Below are 23,025 nucleotides of genomic sequence, written 5' to 3'. Positions count from 1 at the left end.
AAAAATATATGAAATGCATAGATATTGCTACTAAAGGTATTATACAGTCTTATACAAACAGGATTAATCACTTAATTTAATATTTCTTTGTAGCATTCATCTAAGTTTGCGGGGCCTGTAGATGTCAAGTTCTTCAATTAGTCTGAAAGTCTATGACCTGCATTTATATAAATTAATGTCTTACAATCGCTAGATAAGAATATTTTATATATTTGTAATCAAAGCATTCATTTGGGTATCGATATCATACATGAGTTCTCTCCACTTTATTTTGGGAAGCTACCATATTGTGAGTGGCTAGGCAAAGAAAATCCATTTGATAGCAGCAGAAGAAATTAAATAGCTTGTTACTCATTCCCTATCTATGAGTCCATAGATTTTTGTATATAGCAATGTACATATGTGGTATTTTTTTTCCGCAAAAATGCCATGTGTATAATGCAACTTTATTATTCTCCACCAGGTATATGGTGTTCTTCTTGCAAATGGTTGCTTTGTAATAGTATTTAAGTCCAAAATCGCTGTAAACCGAGTTCTCATATGTTTTGTGTTGGTGACCAAAGACAAATACCTCAGGTGATCAGAGGGGTGGTGTGATTCCAGCTTTCACCAAGTCTCCAGACCTGCTCAGCAAAAATTTTGAAGTAGCTGAACTGCGCTTCATCATAATTCCATGCTAACAATGCTCAGAATCACAGATAGAGGATGTAACTAGAGGAACACTTATTTGTATAAGCTTTAGCAGCTGGAGGTAGGATTTAAACAGTTGCCAGCAGGATCCTTTTGTCTCCTGTGTCTCCTTGTCAATGCTGAAGTGATTCTCCATAGCTCAGAGGTGATGCAGGATGTGTACATGCATTGCCCAAGCTCCCACAAATTGCTGAAAGTTCAGAGCAGAGAGAGGTTAGGGCATGGCTTCAGAATCCTCCCTTTGGTTTAGGCACATTTTCACTGTTTTGCATGTTTTTGTCATTTCCCCTCCCTCCAAAAAATCACCAGATGCCTTATCTTCAGTCTCCAGGTGCTGCCATAGTATCAGTAATGTGGACCACTTGAATTCCTACACAGTGCACACTGCAGATGTGTAGATGTAAAATATTTCCCGACTGTCATGTACAAACTGCAGCATTTTGAGGCAGTGAATCCTGATAAATCCCGAGTTTTTCAGAAAAATCTGCCTCTTTTATTCCATTTTATGGTGTTTCTGATAATTGTCTTGCGTCTAAATATTTTCATTTTCAGTCGGTAATGCTGCAGCTTTCATTTTAGGTTGTTTGTATTTAAAGAATTTCCTATTTTTGACTTCTCTTAAATAGGCTGGAAAAAAATTGGTGCTTTTATAGTTTCTGGGTGAAGGGGTTTTTATTTTATGTCCTACTAGTTGTTTGGTTTTCCTCTACAGTGCTTCATCATATGTCATTCCTCAATGTATGCAGGATGATAAACTCCCTGTCCCTGTTAATGGGCGTTGAGAATGCTTTGCTTCTCTCAGGATTGCCGCCATATTACCAGGACAATGTATTGATTTGGTTGACTGCCAGTGTGTGATGCATGACAGAAATGAGAAATTGAACTTTCTGAACATGAAGTAAATCATGCTGATGATGATATATAAATGATTGAGGGAAAAGCAATCAATCAGATGCTCTCTGCTGGCAGCAGAGCTACAATTTAATATGTAGTAAACCAACAGTTGTGTTACAGTCTAAATCAAATAGTGTTCTGTGCTAAACTCATATTCTTGCGAAGATTATTTGGAACACTTTTGGGTTTAGTATGCTTTCCTTTCTACTTTACCAACATGTGGTCTGATAATTTAGAAATATTGAACTGGCTTTATTAATTCTTCTTTTTTCTTGTCAAGAATCACAGATTGTTTTTTCTAGACTGCTTATCACTACTTTAATTAGGTTGATTTTTAAATAATTTTACTTGTAAGTAGAGTTGATTTGAATCCCACATACCTGCAGAAGGAGTTTATTACAGCCACAGGTAATTGAACTTTACTGTAAAACTAGAGACATGAATAGGCCCGTTCTCTCTTTTAGCAGATGTTTTGCAGATATTTGACTTATATCCAGTTATCTCTGGGTACTTCAGCAGCACACAAGACCATTCATGTGCAGATGACTGAAATATTCTTTTGTCTCCTTCTCCACGCTATGAAATGAATGGGATAATTTATCCTTTTTGAAGAGAGAGAGAAGTATTTTAATGAAAGCTTAAAGAGACTTCCTGAAATTCTACTTATTGATACCTACTAACAAGTCTTGTCATTCTGGGTCAGTCTCAGCTTAGCATTTGCACAATGTAAGTCCCTTAAGCAGCAGGGAATTCTGCTCAGTTCTCCCCAAAGCCACCCAGAGCTGCAGAGTTTGGAATCTTCAGTTTGAACTTTTGGGTGAGAGTATCAAAGCATTCCTCTCTCCTAAGTAGTTGTCAATGTTTGCTTAGTGTTAAGCCTGTGAGAATCCAGGGAGAAGCTGAACCACGTCTTCCTGGTAGAGGGAGTGCTGAACCATTTGGCAGTCTGCTGGAATATAAATCCTGGAGTTCTGTTGTGTGAACCCTGGTGTGATTAGACAGTTCAAGGCTAAACTGTTCATAGCCAGTTGGACAAAAAAGTTCTTCTAACAGATATTCTTAAAAATATAATCAATAAAAAGCCATTTGGGCTTTTTATAAACATTTTTCCTCTTATAAAGAAAGGTGGGGTTTTTCCCTGCTGAAACTTATTTTAGCATTTGTTTTTTCAGAAATAAAATAAAAATAAAATATTGATTTATTAGCTGTGAAGTTTAACAGTTTAGTTACCTCAATTACCTTGATTAATCCCACCAAGTTCAGTAAATGGTATTAGAATCTGGAACTTGCCGTTCTAGGGCAGGGTAGATGTCAGAATATTGGCAAAATTGGACAATGTCACATAGGTACTCCCAACAAAGTAATTCTTTCTAAACTCTCTAAGGATGTTCTTTTCTATTTTTCATAACATGGAGTACAGTAAGTTGCTTTTACATCTCAAGATCAGCCAATATAATTATTCATCTTTATTTTATTTTATATTTTATTTTATTTGTCTCTCTGTAAGCCTAGAGAGAGTCTTGACAAACATAAAGTGTTCCTAGGCAGGGAAACATAAGTAAACTGTCTGCCTCTTTTCTGAAGACAGACAGGAAAGTAAAAGAGTCACTTATACAAAACTCTGGAATTGCTATCAACATACTATAGGAATGTATCTACCAAAATACTTTTTAAAATTGTGTGTATTAGATAGGTTTTTTTATGGTTTTTTCAGTGTTTTTGCAGATTATTTGGTTCATGTCTTCAAACTTCCTTGCCTTCTGCTAATGCTGTACACCTGGATTCTACTTGGATTATCAAAAATTAATGATGCACAGGAACAGTTTTATAAATTCTTTGCATTATTCCTTGAAATTCAGTGGTATTTAAGAACTCTAAAATGGTGTTTAGTATACAATTTTGTCCTTTGTCTGTGGATGAGAACTTAAAATCAAGGTTATAGATATAGTATTTATTATCTCAGTTTGCAAAAATGTCATAGTCATTATTCTGTGTTTGAGTTGATTTTATTTACAACTTTCGATAACAAAAATCTTTAGATTAATGAGTAATGAAACATTAATGAATATCCTATTTCCTGATTTTGCAATAGATTTATTTCTGATGTCTCATGAGCATTTCTGTACACCAACGCCGGAGCTTGCAACTTGGCTCAGCTGCCATTTGGGAGCCCAGATTCCTTTTTCATGCAAATGTTTTATGACTGTGTGAACATGTTCTGTATTCTGGGGTGGTTTTTTGGGTGCTGGGATTTTTTTTTGGTTGATTTCTTGTGGGTGTTCTTTTGCCACTGATGGGTGTTGTTGCATCTGCGGTAGTTGCTTTTTACAAGGCCTCTTACAAACCTCACTGAATGTACCTGTCTTTTACTGCATTCAAGCCATTTTAGAAAAATAATTATGCTGGTGTTTACAACTAAAAACTAAACATTGCCAGTGCTGTTGTTTCAGCTCAGGGACAGAACTTACAGCAAACTTACACTGTTTTATGCAGCCTTGGGATCAGAAGTTACCTTAAACCAACATACTATAGGAATTTGCTATAGTTGCTATCTAGAGATGTGATGTGCATAGTCTTAATTTGGTTTTAAAGGTTTGTTTTGTTGATACATTCATGTACTATATCTTTAAAAAAATACAAATGAAACAAATATTAAAATACACCTAGGATTGCCTTTTGAAGTTATATTTGGAATGACCTGTGTCTGTATGCTTATAAATAGTTTAATTTTAGAAATATATTTTATATGTCTTGAGTTAATGAACTGTTCCCCATGATGTCAGAAGAGATGTGTATCTCACTTGTTTATTCCTGTTTTTATAGATGGCTATACAACAGATGACATTGAATTTTACTGGCGTGGGGGTGATAATGCAGTCACAGGAGTGACAAAGATCGAACTGCCACAGTTCTCTATTGTAGACTACAAGCTTATCACCAAGAATGTTGTTTTCTCTACAGGTTTGTGGAGGGGAAGTTAAAAAGGGGATTTCTTTTAAATACCTCTAAAATTGGATTAATTCTTAGTATGCAGCTGAGGAGCAAAAATTTTAGAAACAGGAATAAAATAGAGCAGCAGCTGTGAATTTGGAAAGCAGTTTTTATTACAGCTTCTCTAGTGTATAAGGCATCATTCATTAACATATGAAGACGGCATGGTAATCTGTCATGTTAAGGCTCATCAAATGAGCTGCATTTTCTGTTTTCCTATGAAAATGGATTAAGCCACTTATACACCTCTGTGCCATAAACCCAACAAGTAAAAACCCAGCATGTAGGAAATTTAGGAACCTTTATCTCCCTATTTTTAGATGTTCCTTTTGCCAAGTTGGGGATGTATTAGGCTAATTATTTTGTCTTCAATGTAAAATCTTTAAAATGCTTGTTCCGGGATTTTCAGTTTAGCCTATTCTAGCAAGTGTATGACTTTCTGAAGGCTGAAAAGATGCTTTCTGAGAAGGACCAGAAAATCAGATTGGATTTCATGAAATAAAAACCAAAACAATAAATAACTAACGTATTTCAGTGACATGAAATTGTTCAAAAGAGGCAAGAGTTGGATTGTGCTGTTTCTAGATGTTTTCTACCTGCTTGAGAAATCCATTAGGTATGTTAAAAAAATTATCTTCAAAACTCACTTTCCAGATATGGATAGAAATCATCTTTGAAGGAACTATAGAAGGATTGTACATCCCAAATTCTTCAAAATCAAGCAGAAATGGGACTGGAAGAATGATTTCTAGGCACCCATATCAACAGGTGTTTCATACACTACAATATTTCTGGTGTCCCATGACAAAAGACAAGTGTTGCCTGTCTTGGAGTGAAGTTTAGGATAAGGGTTACACTAAAGTTGGCCTATGACAGTTTATCAGGGAAGAGGCATTTCTATGCTTTGTTGCTCTGACATGTATTTTGGCTGTTGGTTGTTGAATGTTATGATTACCAGCAGATATGCACCCAGAGCATCCTTGTACCCTTAACATAAAAGATTATGTAATTACCAATTCTTGGTAGAAATTCTGCAGCTGAATATCCTGGATCTTTCAGCTCTGAGTGTACTCTGTGTTGAATGAAACAATAAAACCAAAATGACAGAAAAGAAAAATGTTTTTAAGCATTATCCAAATAAATTATGGCCATACCAAATATTCTCTTTTAGGTGCTTACCCAAGGCTGTCTCTCAGCTTTAAACTTAAGAGAAACATTGGTTACTTCATTCTGCAGACCTACATGCCTTCCATTCTGATCACTATCCTGTCCTGGGTTTCCTTCTGGATTAATTATGATGCTTCAGCTGCAAGAGTTGCTTTAGGTAGGCGTTTTTACACATCTCATGCAGTGTGCATTAGCTGAATGCTTTTTCTAGCTTCTGAATTAGTGGATAGTGCATGATTTGAAAATAAAAAAATATCTGTTAGATCTTTTAATGTCTGGCTTGTTAAGCTTTGTATTATTTGAATCAGCATTTAAATCATCAGAATTTAAATAAAAATTAAAGTGATTTCATGTCTGAATCAGCTAACTACATAATCATTGTAACCAAAATTAGCCTAATTGTCTCAACATATTCTGTTGTTCTTTTGCTGCTTGTTTTTTCTCTGAAAAGAATGCACTTAGTTTGCTTTTGCCCCTGGCAGTCCAGAACACACATTCAGCACTGTGTTATGGATTATAAATTGCTTTTCGTTTCAGGAATTAAATAAAGTTTTACTAGGGTTGTATAGTTCACTTGTCCTTATGTTGAGGGAGGAGGCTGCACCTCAAATCTCAAAAGTGAGGCTCCTCACTTCAAGACAGACATTGAGGGGCTGGAATGTGTCCAGAGAAGGGCAACAGAGCTGGGGAAGGGTCTGGAGCACAAGTCTGATGAGGAGCAGCTGAGGGAGCTGTGGGGGGCTCAGCCTGGAGAAAAGGAGGCTCAGGGGGGACCTTCTCACTCTCTAAAACTCCCTGGAAGGAGGGTGCAGCCAGCTGGGGGTTGGTCTCTTCTGTCAAGTCACAAGTGAAAGGACGAGAGGAAATGGCCTCAAGTTATGCCAGGGGAGTTTTAGATTAGATCCTAAGGGAAATTTCTTCACCAAAAAGGTTGTCCAGCCCTGGCAGAGGCTGTTCCAGGAAGTGGTGGCATTACCATCCCTGAACGGATTTAAAAGATGTGTAGATGTGGTGCCCGGGGATATGGTTTAGTGGTGAACTTGGCAGTGCTGGGTTAAATGTTGGATGCAATGCACTGAAAGGTCTTTTCCAAACTAAACGATTGTAAGAGTCTATGATTATTTTTTTCCTTACTGTTACCTTACATTCCAAAAGCAAAACTGTTTCCCTAATTAATCTCTAGAGTATTGGTATATCTCATCATTAGTCCTATGTGTATTCTGTGCCCCTCATCATAACGGGCCTGTTACAAAAATAAATATCTGTATCTACTGCAAATTTTGTCTGAATCAGACTGATTCCTGCCAGTACAGCACTTGTATAACTAAAATAAGTAAATCCCCATAAAATATGCCATTGAGAATTTGACATTTTAATGTTACAGAATACACCTGAGTTTTACCAGACCTTTCTGTGTAGTATTTTGCCTTAAGAATTTGAGACTGCAGACATCCTGAAAATGCTGGAAGAAAGTAAGATAACAGTGACTGGAGCCTGTAATTTTTAACTGAGACTCATTACAGAAAGTAGCAATTTAGCTGGTTAAAAATACGCTTATGGAATCCAACTACTCTTTGTTTGACTGAGCTCAATTTATTAGAGGTGTAATGGTTTTTATGCTATGCAAAAAATCCAAGTCCAAGATAAGGACTGAACAAGATGTTCCTTTTTGTGTTTGAAAAAATTCAAACACAAAAAGGAAGCCTACAGAGGGTGGCAGCAAGGTCAGGTAGCCTGTGAGACATACACAAAAAGTGTCTGAACAGCCAGGGATCAGGTTAGGTAAACTAACGCCCTGAGATAGAGCTAAATCTGTCCAGGGACATCAAAGGCAACAAGAAAAGCTCCTATAGGTACCTCAGTACTAAAAGATGATAAGGGAAAATGAGAGTCCTCTCTGAAAGGAAACAGGAGGCCTGGATACCCAGGATCTGGAGAAGACTGAGGTACTGAATGCCTTTTTAATGCCTTGCTCTCATGGACAAGTGCTCCAGACACATTGCCCAAGTTGCAGAAGGCAAAGGCTGGGACTGGGAGAATGAAGAACCACCTGCTTTAGGGATCTTGTTTAAGACCATCTAAGGAACCTGAGGATCCCAAGCACAAGTCCATGGGACCTGATAAGATGCAACCGCAGGTCCTGAGGGAACTGGTAAATGAACTGACTAAAACTCTATCATATTTGAGAAGCCGTGGCAGTCTGGTGAAGTTTTACTGACTGGAAAAGTAGAAGTAAAGCCCCCCTTTTCAAGATGGGGGGAAGAAAAGAAAACTTGGGGAACTACAGAACTGTCAGTCTCACATTGGTGCCTGTCAAGGTCATGAAGCAGATCCTCCTGGATACTATGCTAAGGCATATGGAAAGTAAAGAGGTGATTGATGAGAGCCTACCTGGCTTCACCAAGGGCAAGTTGTACCTGACAAAATCTGTGGCCTTCTATAACAGGGTCCCAACAATGGTGGAATGAGGGAAGAGCAACAGATGTCATCTACCTAGGCTTGTGCAAAGCATCTGACACTGTTATGCCTGAGATCCTTCTCTCTAAACTGAATAGTCATGGATTTGTTGGATGGACAACTCAGTGGATAAGGAATTGGCTGGATGGTTGCACCTAAACAGTTGTGGTCAACAGTTTGATGTCCAAGTGGAGACCAGTGACAAGTGTCCTCAGGGGTCTGTGTTGGGATTGGTGCTGCTAAATATCTCTGTCAGCAACACGGATAGTGGGATTGAGGGCATCCTCTGCAAGTTACCGAGCTGTGTGGAGCTGTCCACATGCTGGAGGGAAGAGATGACATCCAGAGAGAACTTGACAGGCTGGAGAAATGTCACAAAGATAATTGTGTGGCTGGAGCACTTCTCTCTATGAAGACAGGGAGTGGGAATTGTTCAGCCTGGAGCAGAGAAGGCTCCAGGGAGACCTTAGAGCACCTTTGAGAGCCTAAAAGGGCTCCAAGAGTGCTGGAGAGGGATTTGGAACAAAGGGGAATGCCTTTAAACTGACAGCATGTGGATTTAGATTAGATTTTAGGAAGAAATTCTTCACTGTGAGTGTAGTGAGATAGTGGATCATGCTGCCTGGAGTTGAGGCTGCCCCATCCCTGGAAATGTTCAAGGCCAGGGTGGATGGGGTTATGAGCAACCTGGTCTAATGGAAGGTTCCCTTCCCATGGTACTAGATGGTTTTGAAGATCCCTTCCAACCCAAGCCTTTCTAGGATACTATGAATACTGATAGAGGTTAGAGATACCTTTTATCCACCAGGGGAAAAAACCCCATATTTTTAAACTCTAGCATTTGAATAGTATGAATTATTATTCTAGAAAATTAAAATTATTTCAATCACTAGACTTGTCAATTCTCTTTTCCAGGAATCACAACTGTGCTCACAATGACAACAATTAACACCCATCTTCGAGAGACTCTTCCCAAAATTCCATATGTGAAAGCCATTGATATGTACCTTATGGGATGTTTTGTCTTCGTTTTCATGGCTCTGCTGGAGTATGCATTGGTCAACTACATCTTCTTCGGCAGGGGACCTCAGCGTCAAAAGAAAGCAGCAGAAAAAGCTGCCAGTGCCAACAATGAGAAGTTGCGAATGGATGTCAATAAGGTAAACTGGAATAGGGATAAATTTTTAGCATTTCCATCGGAAGGCAGACTCTCACTTCTGCCAGACAGTGCTTTAAAATGTAATTTCTTGTAGATAACGAGTGGAGTAGAATTATGATGACCTTGTCTTAGCTCTGCAGAGCAGTGTACTTAGCCACCTCAGCAGTGAATGATGCCCTCTAGCCTGGAAAGCTGAATGACTTGTTTCTAAAGTATGCAGTCAGTGAAGCTTTACTGGGAGATGTTTTCTTAGTCAGAATTTAGACTTGAATATGTACAATCAGTTTCCAAAGGAATGAATCCAAAATGATGGCTGTATATTCTAGTAAGAGCTGTATGGAACATTGGAACTAAAACCTAAATTTAACCTGCTTTCATAAATCTTTCAGATGAGCTGGATAAGAAATATTTGCCACAGAAGTGTTTAAAGCTTGACAAGTTTGCATATTTTCAATATATAATGGGATAGGATACTATTGACTAAATGAGGAACTTCTCAGAAATAAGCCATCAAGGTGCTGTGTACTTAATTTTGAATCTAAAAGTGGCCCCCTGGGGGTAAAGAATTGAGGCAGAAAAGGTATTTGCCAAGATGCACACTTCTGGAAAAAGTATCCATTATGCTTAATGAAAATGGGGCACTTATCATAAAGCACTTGTAATTTGTCACTTTGACCATTTTGGGATGAATTTCATACAGTGGCAAATCTATGCTGAATGCAAAAATGTACTCAGTGTGAAACGTATAAACTTTCACACACATGCAAAATTGGGAAGTTAAATAAGGTTGAATTATCTTTAAGTGTTTGGAGGGTTTTTTGGAGGGGCAGGGGTGTTGTGGGATTTTTTTTGTCGCGGGAACACTTTGAATTGTAATTCATCATGGTAGTCCAAGGAAAAAAAATCAAAGTCAGAATTTAAAAAAAAATCTGAATTAGAAAAAACCAAGGGATTATTTTTCAATTGGAAACTTAAGTTTCACACAGCTCTAGTGGTGAAATTCCTAATGTTTGTTTAGAACTTCTACACACATAGTGGGCCTCCAGACAGAAGAACATTTTCATCCAAAAATCCGTCACATGTTGATAGCATAAAATAGTTTTATATATTATAATTTATAGTCTTTTAAGATGGAGAGTTATATTGCCATGGCTCAGATCTCATCCATTCATTGGTTTATTTTTTTCTTTTTGACTGGAGAGAAACATATTTTAATGATTGAAGGCATACTCATAATGATGAGATTAATTTTGATGTTATATTACAATGTATCATCTTTTACCATTGTAAAGTTCATGAAGACACTGTAACATGGTTTTGTTTCTATTGGTGATTTTTCAGCAATGAAAAAAAAAGCTGTGAGGTTTTATTTAATTTGTCAAGTTTTTTTCTCTTTTTTTAAATTGAATTTCACTTTAAAAAATGCTATAAACTACCCTGTAAGTAATTTCATAAGACTAGACCTGCATTTACCTGAAATCTTTCTTCTAACATCAATGGAAATTTAAGATGCATAGGTATCAGAGCGCCACCACTAGCTGAGGTATGTTTTTGTACGCTTTGTTTCACTTGTGGTGTTTTCAATATTCTTGTTCATACCATAGATCTTTCAGCTGTGTAACAGAATAGCCTAAGTCCAGTGGCAAATTGCTGACCATGAGGAGAATTTGAAAGCACTAACTGCTTTGCTAATCCAATCGGCTAGGCAGAGTAAATTTCAATAACTTGCAACAAATGTTGCAGAAATTTACAAGGAACAGTTTTACATTATTTGTATGGTTTTTTATACTGAGCCTTTTACCCAATATACTAGGCCAGCATGGTTAACAGTCTATGGCAGTTCCACTCTGGTATCCAGATCCACTCTGATCTAATCATCAGGTTTGCAATCCTTTAAGCAATAGACAGGGAATCAAATGGGAGAGGATAAGAGAACTTGTCCTACCCTGCAGAGACTGCTCTGGGGAGAAGGAAGGGAGCTGACAGCTGTTCTTGCTGTTTGACCAGCAGCAAGAAGAAAGATGCATGTTTAATGGACCTGAATATTTTATCTATTAAAGTGAGACAAATATTACATAATTAGTTTCATTTATAAGAATCAAAAATGGGTCTGAACTGCTGAATTTAGCTCAGAAGCAGTTTTTCATAAAAAACCAACATATTTTAGAAGTGGGACCACACAAACACTCCATCTTTAATTAGGATCCAATAGTGAAGGACTGATTTTACAAGGTATGAGTTTTCTTTTGTGATATTACAAGGTTCCTCTTGAATCACTATGTGCAGTGTTATGAATTCATCAGAATCAGATACTATATGAGAGAAGATTAATGCCATGAGGAATAAACCTCAAAACATGAGGATGAAAACTTCTACACAAAACAACTTCTGTTACTGCATTCGGCATTGACACTGTAAAACAGTTGGATAAATAGTTATTGGAACTGCTGTTTATGGTGCAGCATCTTTGGTTATACTTTACAGACCAGAAAATCTGTAATGGATTTCTTGCAATTCCAACACTCTTCTTTGGTAACAATTTCATACAACTTTCAATCAAGAGAAGGTGGTTAGAGGAGAAGTGCTGATCAGCACTCTCATCCACAACTGCTTGCAAAATCAAAGGAGAAGTTAATTCATACTCCCTTTATGCTGTTGAATTCTCTTTCATGGAGAGATTCCAGTGTGGACATGGTCAGTGGTAGTCTTTCTATTTTTCCTTGGTGTTATTCAGAAGATACTAGAGAGCTTACAACACACTATGGAAGCGCAATGAAAGCTGTTTTTCTATGACTGTGGTATCTGCTGAATCCATTGCAATCTCTTGGAGATTTGGTGACTCAGGAGGAGAATGTCCTATTTTTTCCATTTGAGTGAACTCCATCAGGCTGGCTGCAGAGCTTCCCCAGGGCTATTCCAGATGAAACTGTGGCCAAATCTTTCTTGAAATTTCATATCATACTCATATCATATGCAAAATATGGTAGTTTGGGGTTTGTTCTGTCTTTTTTTTTAAATCATGGAATAGTTTGAGTTGGAAGGGACCTTTAAAGGTCACCTACTCCAACTCCATTTCAATGAGCAGGGTCATTTCAACTAGATCAGGTTGCTCAGGGCACCATCCAATGTGACCTTGAATGTTTCCAGAGATGGGGCATCCACCACCTCTCTGGGAAACCTCTTCCACTGTTTCATCACGCTCATTTAAAAAAAATTCTTCCATATATCTACTGTGAATCATCGCATAAGATTGCAACTTCCTATACTCCATTTTCAAAGACTGTTGATCCTGTTTGGGGTAATGGAAAGGTAGAAAAGGAATTGGGCCTATATCTTGATTTGCTTCTTGGATACTGAAACCCGAGTAATAAAATCATGCAGAAATTTAAAGAACAAAAACCTCAAGGAAGATTCAGACTCAGTTACCAGCAGATACATTGCCACAGACTTGTTAAATCATATTGGACTTGCTTGATTCCTTTTGCAGTAAGTTCAGGTAAAAATGGCTGTGAGTATCATCATTCCACTCTTGAAACTTCTCGAGCTGCATTTAGCAGTTTCTTCCTTTAGTCTAACTCATCATCTTTTGCCTTGTCAAGACTAGTTGTTCTTCCTGTAAACAATCATATTCTTGCTTGTAGGTAAATGACTGGCTTTCTTCTTGCTCTAGACATCCTTCATTTATTTGAGATAGCAATCATGTAATTTCCTCACCTCTCTTCAAGTTTATCATCTTATGTCTTGAAATGCCTTTCTTGCCTTGGTAGTCTCAAGTTTCTTAGTCTCTTCTGTTCTGATTGGCATAGTACTGCAAGTGTACATAAGGATAGGTACCCTGGGAGTGTCCTACACCTGCTTGAGGACTTAGTGTGTCATAAAGTATGGTATATATGGCCATTGTTATGTCTTTTTATTCTGTGAACTTTTGTATTTTAGATAAGAATGTTGATTGTCATTAGCGTCCTTTTGGTCTTCTGCATTTCATGAATTTTCATGCTAATATTGTCTGTGTTTCTTCAAGATGATTAACAGATACATTAAAATACAGGGCCAAATTCCAGCTTCTGGCTTCCCAATATCATTCACCTGTCTTCCTGTGGGTAATTGTACATGCATCTGGGACATGTCATCGGTTTTAAGATAAGGTACCAAAGACTTTACTGAAGTCCATATATCATATCTGTTCATTCAGTAGTTACATACAAATGGTCTAGAAGGATTTTGTCTAGAAGCCTCTATGACCCTGTATTTTCTTTTGATTGTAATTTTTTTTGTTTGTTTCCTTCTGGGATAGAAGGGGGCTAGGAGAGGGAAACAAGCTACTGTCATATAATGCTCCAGGTTTTCTCCTCTATGAGGTCTGGCTTTGTCTTCAAGAAGATGATTCACCCAATCACAATTTCAGTGTAGAGCCTGAGCAAATGCTTTCTTATGCAGACCACCAGCCATTTTAATAAGCTTCATTTCTGTTATCAGAGCTCAGATAATGAGTTTCTTGGTGCTCTCTCAGAACTGATTTATTCCCCTTAAATTTTTTCCAGAATCCAGGAGCCAAGTTATTTTTGATTAATTTTTAAATCTACTCCTAATTTGTTGTTTCTAATAATTTTACCTTGGATGTTTCCATCTTGGAATTCTGGTTTAGATGGGCTTGCTTGTGCTGACCACTGTGATGAGTCTGATATATCTTCTAGACATTTGCAGTCTGATTGCCTCCCAAGTCCTATATTTTCCATATGTATTCCTGTGTTACTAAATTTCCTGTCAACCAGCTGCACGTGCTGCTGTTACGTCTTTTGGACTCTATAGCTGTTTTTTCTACAGTTGGTCATCTGACTCATTTGATCCAGATGAATATGTACATTAATTGACAACTCTGGAGGCGTAAGTAGGGTGACAATGCTTTTCAGTATCGATTAAATCTGTATCTGTTACTCTGGATAGATCAGAAAACCTCTGTTACAGTGGTAAAACCAAGACTGTCACTTTAAGGCCATGCTAAATGAAAGGCTGACTCTTCTTCCTCTGTAAAGAAGTGCTTCTTGCATCTTGCCCTCTGTGTGTTTGACAAGAGGTAATTCCCACGGAAAAGCAGCTCTGTGCCATCCTCTTCCACAGCATCAGAGGCTGAAGTGAGTCAGGCAGCAGGGATGATACTCACTGTGAGTATTAGGAGCACTTCCTACATGAAGACTCTTCATTAAAGGAAGAGCTACAGATCTGTCTCTTTAAGGAGCACCTGGTCAGTCTTTTTTTCAATATCACTATCATTTCCTTATGAGGATATTACCTAAAAACAAGATGTGATACTTCCTTTTTTTAACTCAGATATCAAACCTTACAGAGACATTACCATATAATGATTTGGTGCACCTTTCTCCATTTCTAGTCTTTTTAATTCTTACCTGTATGTCATTCAGGTGGTGTTTAAGTTATTTCTAAATTATTTAATTTTTTTTCTTTATAGTTAAATCATCTAGGTTTATAAGAGTTAATTATTGCAATGTAACATTTCTTATATAGAATTTGTTAGCTATGTTCTTTCAAATAATTTGATTTGCCACTTCACAGAAAAGCAGTGTTATGTTTTGCATAATGTAAAATACATTTAAGTTTGGTTTTAGATTGGATGCAGTTGCAATACTTGTTAAATTCTACATGTTTTCAGCCTAGCTTAAAGCACAGAGAAGGCTGCAATTGCACGGGCGATATACCTGAACTACATGATAACATAAGTCACATAAGTAAAACTACTTTTAATTTTGCAATCATAATCTGTTATTGTGAGCAGTAATACAGAAATTTTCCTCTGGAAAAGAGGGGGGGGAAATGTCAGTGTATTATGCAACACTTCATAAAACTATTTATACAGATTTATTCAGTCACTTGCTTTAAATAAATGTGAAGTGACATTGTTAACCTCTGCTTGTTTAGATAAGGTTTCTTTTCTGAATACAAACACTTTTTAAAAATATAACGAGTGTATTTTTAAAATCATGAGTAATTCTTTACTCAGTGCCCTTTGTATTACATAAGGTATTCAGTCAGCACACCTGAAAGGGACAATGCATTACTGCTCAAAGTGCAAATCATGAACAAGGGAAGTTGTCAGACTAATGGCACTTTTCAATCCAAAATTAGGGTACCAAGAACATGGAATGTCAATATGATAATGAGTTTAAACACATATTAATAGATTTGAATACAATAGAAGTGTTCGCAAAAAGTTAATGAAGGGCTTACGGAACTAAGAAAGTTTAAACAAATACAGGTATCTTTGCAATTCATTGCCCTCCTGGCCCACTGTTGTTATATCTAGATTAGCACAGGGTTGCTAAAGGAGGTGAGATGGCAAGGCACCAACAAATAGAAGCTTAACCTGCCCTCAGATGCACTTGGTAACTTCCTTCCCCTTCAAGTTGTATCAGCTGCTGATTTTTTTCCTACAGCTTTTTGACCAAGGAAAGGAGTCTGACCAAGTTTATCTGAACAAGTTTAATAGTTTTCCTCAGATATTTCACTCTAAGGGAACTCCATTGCATTATCAGAGCTTTGAGACAAATAAGAACATGCAATTAATTACCTGTTTCACAAGTGATTACCTAATTATTTCAACTATGCAACTGGTAGGTTGAGGATGGACTGGCTGTTGTGTAATCTAGCAGGGAAATGGAGCTCCCACAGCATCCTACTTCCCCAGATGCCCATTTTCAGATTCACTGTCTAATGTATGGGTGCTCTTGGAACAGGGAGACTGAGAACTTTCTATTCCATTGTGCCAGAAATGCCCTCTGTTACAACAGCACACTTGGAAATGGCACAGTCAGCGCAGGTGCTGGTGTGCTACCTGACATTTCCCAGGACAGCTTCCAAACTTCTTTTTACCACTTTACTAGAGAATAACTAGAAGAGCCTGTGCATTTTTTTTTCTCTGTCATATCCATATATGTCTCTAGAAAAGGAGGGGTGAATTAGATGAAGGAATGTGTTAACCTGACCCAAAGCGAATGCACTGATCTGTACCTGTGGCCTTTTGCAGGCCAGCTTGTGATGGCTTTCAGTGCACTGCAAACAGGCAAGATCACTCTCCTCAATTTTCAGGCTGTGGTGTGAAGATGCATTAGCAGGGCTGTAGGCCCAAGATAATAGACTTTGCTCCAATGCAATGCTCCAAAACAATTAGGCTTGGCTAATGCCTTTATTTCCCCACTGATTTACCACTGGCTTGCTGCTGGCCTTTTCAGTTCATAGCAATTGTTCATTTCTATCTGAAGAAATCATATAATGCATCTTCAGGGAGAAGAAACTATTGCAAAGGTACCTAAAACCAGTCAGTACCTACTACATAGAATGGCACTTTTTACCCTATGGACCAGAGGTACTTCTAGTATGAAACATTTTTGGTAAAAAGAGGATTTTTAAACTGGTTATGTGCACAGACTCGGTTAATAAACTGAACAGGGTATTAAAACACTAAGGCAATAGGAAGCTCTTATAATTTCAGTCTCAAATCTCAAATCCTCACTGCTCTATACTGCTGGAGCTAATGCTGCCACTGTCCAGATATCAGTGAAAGAATTCATCCTCTTTCTTTCTCTCCAAGGAGAGTTTTCCTTTTGTTTGCAGTACAGGTAAAGCTGCACAAGGACTGATTGTTGATCCAGGGTCAGAAGGTATTCCTTACACAGCAGTTTATTGAAGGACATGTAATAAAGTAGGCATGGATAATAAAAGCTTAGCCTTTCTCCTAAATTTAAATTCATGCATTCTCAAGGAATAACTTTAATATGAAACAGTGAGCAATGCACAGGGTGCTTGGCCAGCCTCTGTGTTTTATCAAACCAGAGTTTGGATAGGAGTGAAATTTGAGCAAGTTCCAGTTTTAGCTCACAGAAGTCTGCAGAAGCAGTCAGAAGGTGATTTTTTCCACAATCCATGCTGGTATTCCAAATGACATCTGAATAAAGGTCAAGTCAACTGCATGAGGCTTTTTTTCTCCAGCTGCGCTCCTTTGAATGCCATATTTAATTAATGTAAGACCAGTGCCTGTGCACTTGTTTAAAGCACATTATCCCCTTTACTTTTGTACTGCATCTACAGCCTGTGACCCTGAGCAGAACAAAATTTTTGGTTCATAAAAAAATCCCTTGGTGTATTTTAGGTCATTATATCAAGTTGTGAAGAAATAAGACACAAAAAAAGACAAATTATGTACAGTGAAGTAGAAGAAATGTATGTAGCTGCAGTCCAGAAGGTGTGTCTGGCTAGGGAATTTGGTGAATTGATTTCCTGAAACACATCAGGTCTAAAGAGTTTGTCAAGGTTTAATTCAGTGGCCAAGAGCTGGAAAATTTCTATCCAAAACATAGGTTGTAACTGGAAGTAGTATATGCTAGAGAAGGTAACCTAGTTGTGCTCATGAATTTTGAGATCACTGGATTATGTATACTTGGATGTCACTAAGTGGTAAAAATATCCTTATAATGTTGTTACAGCAACTGTTTGTCAACCTCTTTATTTATATGAGAACACATTCTAAAGACTCTATCCATTTGGATGCATTTAGAGGCATCCATTTAGACATGCGGAAATTGAATACTTGCTTTTTTTCTTTTTTTTTTTAAAGGACGTTAGGGTTTGTATTGATTATACATATGTTAAATTTAGTGAAACAGTCAAGCTGGCCTATGAAGACCTACATTTCTTGGTAAATTCACTTAGTTACAAATTCTTTTGGGTTCCAGTTCTTTCCCAGAATTCTGTGTATGGAGAAAGATAGACACCAGGAGTTAGTTTCGTGTAACTTAGGAAAACATTAGGAGGTCGGTAGGATTATGCCTAAACTCAAATATGTGTATATAGGGAGAAATATATGTTTATATATTAATATATCTTTTTTACTCCTTAGAAACTAGTTTTAATGGTACTTCTGTAGTGATAAAAGGTTGTACTAGAATGTGGAATTCTGTCTTTTTTTATTCTTATGTCTCTATTCCTCTTTTTAGAAGTGTTAGAGACTTGCATTTTGTTTTCTTCCCAGTGTAAACAATTGTCAAGACTTCTCCCTGAACTTAGTGTATCTTATAGCTGTGTGCAAAAAGATATACATACCTGTCCTCTCTCATGTTCTCAAAACAAGCTCCACATTCTGGTAATGTGGTTGTCAGAAACTTAACACGTGTGGATGGCCTGAAGAATGCAACAATAAAGGTCACAGAGCCTAAATCAATATGATTCTTTTCATGTAAGGGGTTTTTTTTGACCACTGTCTATCCATGTATTTTGTAAGTATTCAAACTATAATATGTTTAACTAACTGAACCCAAGTTTGATTGAAACATACAGACACAAAAAGCCCCCACATCATGAAGAAAACTATAATCTAGTTATTTTCCCTAGAATTAATGCATACACAGAAACAATTAAGTATAATATAAATTTTGTAATGTTACATAATATTGATACATATTTTGCATACACAGAAATTTACTTAGAAACAAATTTGAAATTACTAACCACGTCTTGGCAAGAAAGTTTCTTCATTCTTGTCACTCATTTTTAAATGAGTGGCAAAATGTTGGACTCTCCCCAAAAAGCAGGCTATCAGTGTACAAGTAAATCATGCAGGAGCATTTTAATTAAGTCAGCTTTTTTGTTTGTTTGTTTTTCATAATTTTAAAGCAGAAGACTTCTCATTTTATTATTGTCAGGACAAGTCCTCCGAACCTTGCAGTATCTATAGCTGTGGAACTCTCTCTGTTTCAGGCTTCTAAATCAGTAGCAAACATGATCATATGAAATATTTTTCCAGATATTTTTTAATTTGGAAATTTGTTATAAAATGTTAGAAATTAATCTTTCTTTTCTTTGTAACAAAATCTTCTCAGTGATTTTTCCCATAGAAAAATCTCAGGAATTTTCTTTTAGTTTTGTTGTTGTTGTTGAATTAGTTGCAGTTTCTCTCCAGAGTTTTATCCTCGGACCTCATGCTGTCTCTGAACATGTTTGTCTTTGGGCTGGGCCTAAGAATTATATCTTCCCCAAAATCACAAGCCTAAATCTGTTGACAAGTGATTATATCATGGTCAGATGGATGAAACTGGTAGACTGCCATTCATTCCACCCACTCTCATGACAAGGATGTGTTGTATAGATCTTTCCACATTATATTTGGCTTGAAACAAGAAAAATAACATCTTTAGTATATTTTACAGAAGCTGTTCTAGAGGAGCAACTTAACAAACTTATTTTTACTGCCTAGTTCATATTTCAAAACAATAACTATATCCAAGTTATACCCTAGAAATATTGCCAGTTGTGGTGATAATCGTGTGTTCGATGCATTTTTTATCTTTCATGACACTTTCTTATATAACCAATTTTTCTCTGTTTCTTAGTAGATTTTTGGTGCTAGATATATCTGCTAAATTTTATTTTGTAAGACACCACAATTGGAAGACATGATTGTCATGAAGGCTTGATAAAAATTTGATTTTATTTATCACAGATGGAAGAGAGCAGCTTTTAAGATCCAGGTTCTTGCCGATGTATTCTTCATTTATATTACCTTCAAGAAAATTAATTCTATGCTTATAAATGGGATGATATTTTAACAAAGAAATAACAACTTAATCAGAGCACTATTAGTAGGAATCTGGACTGTCTAACACCTTCGGTTTTGTGAAACAGTAGGATTTAAACTGTTGTTAATTGCTACCCCAGAAGTCTTCTGTTCCAGATCACCTGCCTTTGCTTCCTCCTAAATGTCTCAGTAGTAAAAAAACTGTTGCAGAAAATTGTACTTGAGAAGATGTTGATATAAACTTCAAGTTTATTGGATTCTGTGCAGCAGTTTGAACAAGTTCATATTTCATGGGTTTTATTCAAATGCCATCAAACCAAAGATGCTTTAGCCTCTCACATTTTATCTGGGCACTCATTCTTCAGTGCCTTAAATACAGAATCCCTTGTTTAAGTAATGGATACCAAGAGGAAGTTAAATTTTCAACCATTTCTCAAGAATCCTACAATACTTGCAACTAAGTTATTGATGTGCTACTAATGATAATAATCAAGAAATCACATCTATCAGAAGGTAAAACTGGATGTCTAGAAATTGATTTACAAGTATTAAAGCAATGTTAAAGCTCCATGTTCAGAACTTGTATTTTTTCCGCATCCTTTTTTTTGTTTTTTAACTCTCACAGTTTTCTTGGGGGGGGCAGGGTGTGCTTAAATTTTTAGTCTTTAAAAAGTTCAAGAACCTGAAGAAAATCCTTCTGTAATTTGCAGAGTTTCTCTGAATTTTCTGACCTGAAACCAAATGAAGCAACCTGAAATTATAAGTCTACCCAATTTTACTGTCCTCTAACTGCATTCTTTACAGCCTGACCCAAATCTTATGTGTATAACAATGCAGCTAGCCTCATTCCATAAACAGTAACTGCAATAGTGACAGTAAATTGAGTTTTGTACAGACAATGGAAATGCAGTGTTTGTTGCATTGTTAAAGACAATGTTTCACATATGGACATTTTGAAATATTAGGCATTTGTGTCTTATAAATTTCTATAGCTTTATCTTAGCAGACTGGCTTATCATGTAAAAAATACTGGTATAGCTTTAGGCAGGCGCCCATTGAAAAATCCACTGTGTTCCAGAGTGAACCCAGCAGCAGCTTACACAGAGCTATCTACCAGCCACACACTTCCTGTGTAGTCAGGGCAATCCCTAGAGCCCAGTGGTTCCCACTCAATAAGTCAAACCTTGCTGATGAGGTGGAAAATCCCTATTATGTGTAAAGTGCACATCCTATTTTCACCTGATCTTGCTAGAGCTACTGTGACTAGTCAGGAATGGGATGTTACTGGTTTTCCAAGCAAACCTCAGCTTTCAAGAGGTGGGAAACTATGCTACAGATAGTAAGGTCTTTATCTATAAGAAATTAAATTATATATCTAGGCATGTCATGTAAGTCTTCATTAAGAAAGGGATCTTTATTTCTATCTTCATTTCTTGATAATGTCAGCTCACAGGACATATAAATCCTAAATTTCAGGTTTTAACCTTTGTAATAGACTGAATACTTCCAGTTTAGATTTCATGGTTTAGCTCACCGGATTTTTGGTTTTTTCTAATGGCAGTTCTACTTAACAAAAATATACTTCTTTTCAATTTACAACTGTTTTGTTTCAAAGCGTTTTTCTATCAGAAATTCCATCCCTACTACTTTATACACAGTTTCTCAGCCATTCTACCATAAAATGAGCCATCAGTTCCTGTCTGTAGTTGAAGGTTACAGGTGAAAATGAACAGTGTGTGAGAAAGGAGAAGTGTCAGTGTTATATCTTTTCATTCATCAATATAAATTTCTCTCATATTATAAAACTGTGTTTGGCACAACAGCAAAGCATAATCGCCAAGGAGCTGATTTACTGAAAGTTAATAATTTCAGATGTCTGGTCATCCTTGGAGGATTCCTAATGAATGTGTGTGGGAGTTGTAATATCCTTGTATTTTACAGTTGCTAATGTATTAGTGTAAGAGGAATTCCTCAAGAAAGCCATCATTTTGGAGTTTCTAGCTATCAGGAAGAATATATAATGGTAACAGTTCTATGCTTTCCTCTGTACTCCCTTTGTTTGAGACCATCAAAAAAAGTCATGGCCTCTTTCAAGGCTCCAGAGTCAGCTTTTCTTCCATTTGACCTGGACCTATAAATGAATATCATTTGCATCATATATTTTGTCATTCACATTTAAGACTGATTTATAAAAACCCCAGTGTCTTGCATGGTTGCTGAGCTCTGGTCATTTCTCCTCCACTTCTGCTTTCATCTTTTATTTCCATAGTATTGCTGCTGCTTTTTCTTCATCTTCATCCTCCCTTCCTTTCTTGTCCCTGGGAATTTCTCCATTAAGTTTGAACTCTCCTGTTCACCATAAAGGGTCTAGTTCTATGGTTGAACAATCCTTCAGCACCAAGAGATCTTTTTAACCTTCTTCCACCTCCTTTTGAAACCTCTTTTACACTTACTTTTCCCCCAGAATAATTTTAATAATTGTTTTCATATCATCATATCTTCCTTGGTCAAATGACCAGTTGGAAAAAATACATTTACATCACATTATGTTACCTTGAGGAGCAGAGCAAGGCAGTAATAGCACCTCTGAAGCCAGAATGTACCTATGCTAATTGTTGGCTTAGAGGTCCCTATATATTTTAATTACTTGTCCTACTATTACCCTACAGTGCTTTAATTTTAAATGAAAGATAATAGCTGCCTTATCTCTAAGGAAACTGGTCTTGATTTTATTAACTTACAGGACAGAAGAATAATTGGCACATATCATTGTCCAGAAATGTATTCAACAAAGGTATCTTTCATTGTTTTCTAATGTTTTTATCCTCAGAGACTTACAATTCAGGTCTTGACCGGTTATGGTCATTAAAGATCCCATGGCACTTTTTTATAGTGTGGTCATCTCAACTCCAAGCACCTGGCCAAATATCAATTTATGTAACTGTTCTGCTTACACAACATTTCCCACCACCACTCACCCACCCCATAGTTTCAATTGGCTACAACATTCTCCATTTCCTCAACTAAAATAAAGTGTGTTGTTCTGCACTGTCAGTCACCACATTTCACCTCAGAGGTGATTGTG

General features: G+C 37.0%; 1 protein-coding gene across 4 annotated transcripts in view; it reads left to right on the top strand.

Annotated features, from left to right (window-relative positions):
• Positions 1-23,025, top strand: part of GABRB2 (gamma-aminobutyric acid type A receptor subunit beta2) — a 162,291-nt gene that overhangs the window by 129,769 nt on the left and 9,497 nt on the right. For 3 of the 4 annotated variants that reach the window (XM_032124668.1, XM_032124667.1, XM_032124666.1), the window contains 4 exons: positions 4,408-4,545; positions 5,747-5,899; positions 9,115-9,359; positions 22,684-22,734. In XM_032124668.1, the coding sequence (XP_031980559.1) occupies positions 4,408-4,545; positions 5,747-5,899; positions 9,115-9,359; positions 22,684-22,734 (587 nt within the window). The remainder of the gene's footprint in view (positions 1-4,407; positions 4,546-5,746; positions 5,900-9,114; positions 9,360-22,683; positions 22,735-23,025) is intronic. The other variant, XM_032124669.1, reaches the window with a different exon arrangement.

This window comes from Corvus moneduloides, chromosome 15 (assembly GCF_009650955.1).
Source record: "Corvus moneduloides isolate bCorMon1 chromosome 15, bCorMon1.pri, whole genome shotgun sequence".
NCBI lineage: Eukaryota > Metazoa > Chordata > Aves > Passeriformes > Corvidae > Corvus > Corvus moneduloides.
This window is presented reverse-complemented; position numbering and strand designations above follow the sequence as displayed.